Source organism: Anomaloglossus baeobatrachus, chromosome 4 (assembly GCF_048569485.1).
Source record: "Anomaloglossus baeobatrachus isolate aAnoBae1 chromosome 4, aAnoBae1.hap1, whole genome shotgun sequence".
In the NCBI taxonomy this organism is placed as follows: domain Eukaryota; kingdom Metazoa; phylum Chordata; class Amphibia; order Anura; family Aromobatidae; genus Anomaloglossus; species Anomaloglossus baeobatrachus.
Window position 1 is genome coordinate 456101493 of NC_134356.1, and position 6000 is coordinate 456107492.

Consider the following 6000-nt stretch of genomic DNA (forward strand, 5'->3'; position numbering starts at 1 on the left):
GTCAATCTTAAACAGATAGAGATTGCTGACTTTGTTAACCCATGGGCACCCCCGGAACATGATGGGGTGTGTCGGAGACTGCAATGGGAACAGGAAGGCCTGACACAGGCTTCCCTCTGCCATATCCCTCAGCCAATCAGAGCTCACTGGTGCACAGCCTGATTGGCTATCTGTCAGTCAAACTAAAGGGTGCTTTACACGAGACGATCTATTGTGCGATAGATCGTCGGGGTCACGTTTTTTGTGACGCACATCGCTTGCGACGTCGGCCTGTGTGACACCTCCTAGCAACGCAGTATCGCTCACAAATCGTGAGTCGTGTACTCGTCGCTAGGTTTCATAAAATCGCTTATGAAACATGGCGCCAGGTGTTCATCGTTCTCGTGGCAGCACACGTCCCTCCGTGTGACACCACGGGAACGATGAACATCGCTTACCTGCGTCCCGTGGCTCCTGCCGGCTATGTGGAAGGAAGAAGGTGGGTTACATCCCGCTCATCTCCGCCCCTCCGCTTCTATTGGGTGGTTGTCGCGTGACGTCGCTGTGACGCTGAACGTCCCTCCCACTCCAGGAAGTGGATGTTCGCCGCCCTCAGCGACGTCGCACAGCAGGTAAGTACGTGTGACGGGGGGGTTAACGAGTTTGTGCGCCACGGGCAATCAATTGTCCGTGATGCACAAATGACGGGGGCGGGTACGATCAATCGTGAAATCGCACGATCGGTCGTCCCGTGTAAAGTAGGCTTAACAGCGGAAAGAATAGAGTGCTGCGGGATATGTTGTCGCTATATAAATAAAAATTATTATTACTCTGTAATACATAAGTATTACAGATCAGTAAATAATGTAAAAAATTGTAAATGTATATAATATACAATATTAATAATACAATTTATAATATATTTAATATGTATGTATATATATATATATATATATATATATATTTTTATATACAGTATATATATATATAAAAATAATATACAATATATAATATAATATACATGAAATACAAATCCCAGCTTTAATACTAACAAAAAATTAAGGGTTTAGAAATCTACAGCCACACTCAGTGACTAGTCTTTCATCAGAAGACCAGAAAACCCCATTAGATCTGAGACAACTTTGACAGATTTTAATGTTTTTTTTTTGGGTGAATTGGAACTCATACTATAAGGGCGGCTTTGCACGTTGCGACATTGCACGTGCGATGTCGGTGGGGTCAAATCGAAAGTGACCCACATCGGGCGTCGCAGTCGATATCGCAACGTGCAAATCCTTTTTGATACGATGAACGAGCGCAAAAGCGTCGTTATCGTATCATCGCTGCAGCCTCCGACATTTCCATAATGCCGGTGCAGCGACAGGTGCGATGTTGTTCCTCGCTCCTGCGGCAGCGCACATCGCTGTGTATGAAGCCGCAGGAGCGAGGAACTTCACCTTACCTGCCGCCGGCTGAAATGAGAAGGACGGAGGTGGGCGGGATGTTTACATCCTGCTCATCTCCGCCCCTCCACTTCAATTGGCCGCCTGCCGTGTGACGTCGCTGTGATGCCGCACGACCCGCCTCCTTAGGAAGGAGGCGGGTCGCCGGCCAGAGGGACGTCGCACGGCAGGTATGTGCGTGTGAAACTGCCGTAGCAATAATAATTGCTACGGCAGCTTTCACTAGATATTGCACGTGCGACGGGGGCGGGACTATCGCTGCAGCATCGGTAACACATTGTTACTGATGTCGCAGCGTGCAAAGCCCGCCTAAAACATCGAATTGTACCATAGGACTGGAGCAAGAGTCAAACCTATCACTTGAAAAAATGCTATTAACCTGCAGATAAAGCCTGATTTACACCTTACAATTAGGTGTGCGATCTCGTATGCGATGTGACACGCCCAGGTCGCATATGCGATTGAATGAGATTGCACGTAGGTGGTTCATTTGCTGTCACACGTGCGTTAGTAGTCTATGTTAAATTGATCAATTTTGTGTGCGATCCTTTAGATCATGTGTTCTGTGACGTATGAATTGGGCACCCCTTTTTTTTTTTTATTTATTGACTTGAAAAGCGTGTATAATGTGTAGGGATGCGTTTTTACTATGTCATCTGCCATTCAGCTCTGCTACATGGCCGCTAACAGCAGACACAGACAGCCATGTAGCAGAGCTGAATGGCAGATGACAGCAGACACAGACAGAGCCGCACGATCAGAATGAACCCAGGTGAACTTCACCCGACTTCATTGTCATGCTGCGGCTCTGTCTGTGTCGCGTCCTGATTAGTGGTCACCCGTGAAGGACTCACCAGTGACCGCTAAACTCCTGAGTAACTGAATTGAGCAGCCCTCTCTCATATGCTTACCGATCCCTGATCACGGGCGCGGCGCTGCACGGCATTCACACTGCTCCGGCGGCTTTTACTATTTTGAAAAAGCCGGCCGCTCATTAAACAATCTCGTATTCCCTGCTTTCCCCACCCACCGGCGCCTATGATTGGTTGCAGTGAGACACGCCCCCATGCTGAGAGACAGGTGTCTCACTGCACCCAATCACAGCAGCCGGTGGGCGTGTCTGTACTGTGCAGTGAAATAAATAATTAAATAATTAAAAAAAACGGCGTGCGGTCCCCCCCAATTTTTAAACCAGCCAGATAAAGCCATACGGCTGAAGGCTGGTATTCTCAGGATGGGGAGCTCCACGTTATGGGGAGCACCCCAGCCTAACAATATCAGCCAGCAGCAGCCGCCCAGAATTGCCGCATACATTAGATGCGACAGTTCTGGGACTGTACCCGGCTCTTCCCAAAGACACCGCCACTCCTGTCAGCTCCACGCTGACAGCTGAAGACAGCTGTGATTGGGTGCAGTGAGACACCTGTCACTCAGCATGGGGGCATGTCTCACTGCAACCAATCATAGGCGCCAGTGGGCGGGGAAAGCAGGGAATACGAGATTGTTTAATGAGCGGCCGGCTTTTTCAAAATAGTAAAAGCCGCCGGAGCAGTGTAAATGCCGTGCAGCACCGCGCCAGTGATCGGGGATCGGTGAGTATGAGAGAGGAGGTAAGAGGGATAGACTGACATGGACAGAGAGAGAGGGACAGAGATAGTGACCGACTGACAGAGATTAGTGAATGACAGACATTGTGAGGCGCTTCAGAACGCAGCTTTTCGACTGCGCTCTGAAGCGGACCTTTTTTAAGCTGCGGTGCAGAGCGCACACCTGCGCACATAGCCTCAGACATCAAAATCGTATGAGGGATGTCACACGTTTCAATTGACTAGGTTCGTACAACAAAACGTCCAATGTATGAGGAATAAACAACGTGTATGCGATCACCGTATTTGCATTCAATCTTGATCGCACGTAGGTGTCACACGGAAATACGTCACGAACGATGCCGGATGTGCGTCACTTACAACTTGACCCCGACGACGGATTGAAAGATCTATTGAAGCGTGTAAAGCAGGCGTAATAGCGTTTGGAACCTGCCCGGCACCTACAACATTGTCTGACATTGGAACCTGCCCAGTCCCGATATGACTGACAGCCACTCAACATTTAAACCTAATGTCCGTCAGTGCGGGGAACGCAGTTAAAGCTGTCTATATCCAAATATATAGCGATGACTGAACTCCCACCAGCACCACCTCTGTGACTGAAAGCCACATGCTGACGAGAGGATTAAAGTTAATTTCCTGTCGGCAGCGGGGTTCACTGTTGCAGGCACCAGGCAGATTTCAAACACTATTATCCTGCAGATTAACCGCATATCTACAGGATAATAGCATTTTTTAATAAAACAGGTTCCCTCTATCTGTAGTAAGGTCCCTGCAACCAGCCAAGACCAACTGAAATCTAAGGCTATGTGCGCACTAGAAATGTGAAGTTTCTCAAGAAAATTTCTTGAGAAACTTCTGGGAGTGAAAGATTTCCGGACCTCCGGAAAAAATCCGCACCAAATCCGCATGCGGATTTGCCGCGGATTTGCCATGGATTAGCCGCGGAATAGCCGCGAATTTGCCGCGATTTTCCCGCGGGTGGTTCCCTGCGGATTTTGCAGGCTGTACTGCCAAAATCCGCAGGGTACCTGCGGAAAAGAATTGACATGCTCATTTTCTCAAGAAATTTTCTCGAGAAATTCTTCAAGGAAATTTCTTGAGAAAAATCCGCACAGTGCGCACAGCTATTTTTTTTTCTCATAGAATTTGCTGGGAAATGTCTGCACAAAGATTGCAGACATTTCTCAAGAAATTTCCGCGGCAAATCTGCGGGTAAATCCGCGGGTAAAACGCACAAGTGCGCACAGAGCCTTATAGAGAGGAGGATGAGTTATGACACGAAAATACTATTGATAACTTAAAAACCTCTCGACATGTTACAAAAGCAAACAAACAAAGCCCCCCATAAAGGATAATATACTGTAGAATAAGTTGTCAGCTCCCAATATTTCAAAGAAAAATCACTGTGAAATAAACTGCAATATTTTCATACCATTCAGTACTTTTTTCTTTTTCATTTTGGTCTTTCTTAGGATACATCTCCATTGACCAGTTGAGGAAATTTTCTGGAGAATTGCATGACTTTATACCTGATGCCTCAGAATATTGTGTTTTATATGTTCATGGGGACCGCAGCGACTTTCCAGGGAATAAAAGTGTTCACGACAGAAAATAGGTTTATTATCTTCCCTTCATGATAAATGTTCATTCATGTATTTGATTTTCCTTCTTTTCTTGTGCAACACATAATAAAAATAAAAATGAGAGTTAGCAGTAAATTATCCTTGTTCTGCATTATTTATAGTGCATTTTTCCCAAATAAGGTTTAATTCCCTGCTGTTCTCCATCTACACCTTCGGCCTCGGTCAGCTCATAGAGTCTCATGGCTTTCAGTATCCTCTCTATACTGACAATATGCAGGTCTACCTGTCTGGACCTGACATCACCTCCTTACTAACCAGAATCCCACAATGTCTCTCTGCTATTTCATCCTTTTTTTCTGCTCGATTTCTAAAACTTAGCATAAAAATTGAGGATACCTAGATCTTTTCTTCCTTTTTTCCCTTGGCCTCCTGATGATCTTTTGTGGGCGGGGAAACGGATTGAGGTCGTGCATATTTGCACCCACAATTAGGGCTAAGCCACACGGCGAGAAAATCGGTGCGAGTGGAGTGCGATTAAACATCGCATTCCCCTCGGACCAATTCTAGCCTGTGTGTCAGCACACATGGGCGATTATTTTCTCAGCCCTAATCGGACTGAGAAAACAATCGCAGCATGCTGCGATTGTAAGCTGAGTCTCTTTCTCTCGCACCCATTCAAGTGAATGGGGCGAGAGAAAAATGGCACTGCACTCGCGGTACACCGGTGTACTGCCAGTGCAATGCGAGAATGTCTATAGCCGGCTACACAGGCGAGAGGGAGAGAAATCCCTCCCTCCCCTCCTGAGTGCCGGCCCGCCCCCCGCAGCTGAGGTCTGCTCGCACGAACGGACCTCAGTTGCAAGGACACAGGCATGACACTCGGCTTTGCTGTACTGCCAGCACGAGCTGAGTCTCATGCAAGTGGATCGCAGTAGTGCCCGTGTGGCCCCAGCCTTAAGGGAAGTATATCTTTGTAGCAGTATGTATTTAGTGATTGTTTACTATCATTATGCACAATTTGCTAAATCCTGCTTTAAACTTGGGAACTTCAGCATGCGTTGTTCCCCTTTTTTTATATCTTTGGTCTGTTCAGTCACAATAGTCCAGAAGGGCTTTGTGTATCGGGGAAGTGCACTGGTTTGTTTATTGTAACATTGACCTTTATCCGTTATAGGGCACTCGGTTGGAGAGAATTGTTTGGCTTTTTTTTTCCTCCTCCCTTGTGCCCACTGTGAATTTCAGGTTTCATTGTGTACCGCCCCTGTGCCAGCGGCCGAGCCGCTCGGATCCGGATCCGCGGTTGCCCGAGGGGTCTCCGGACCCGGGGGTTGTGCAGCCACTCAATGAAAGGGGGACTATGTACAG

At 47.2% G+C, this 6000-nt stretch overlaps 1 protein-coding gene across 1 annotated transcript in view; it reads left to right on the forward strand.

Annotated features, from left to right (window-relative positions):
- TERB2 (telomere repeat binding bouquet formation protein 2) overlaps nt 1–4760 on the forward strand; it is a 94867-nt gene extending 90107 nt beyond the window's left edge. Inside the window, exon 7 of the mRNA XM_075342688.1 lies at nt 4525–4760. Coding sequence (XP_075198803.1) covers nt 4525–4667 — 143 coding nt within the window. The 3' untranslated portion in view covers nt 4668–4760. The remainder of the gene's footprint in view (nt 1–4524) is intronic.
- Nucleotides 4761–6000: the final 1240 nt, after the last annotated feature.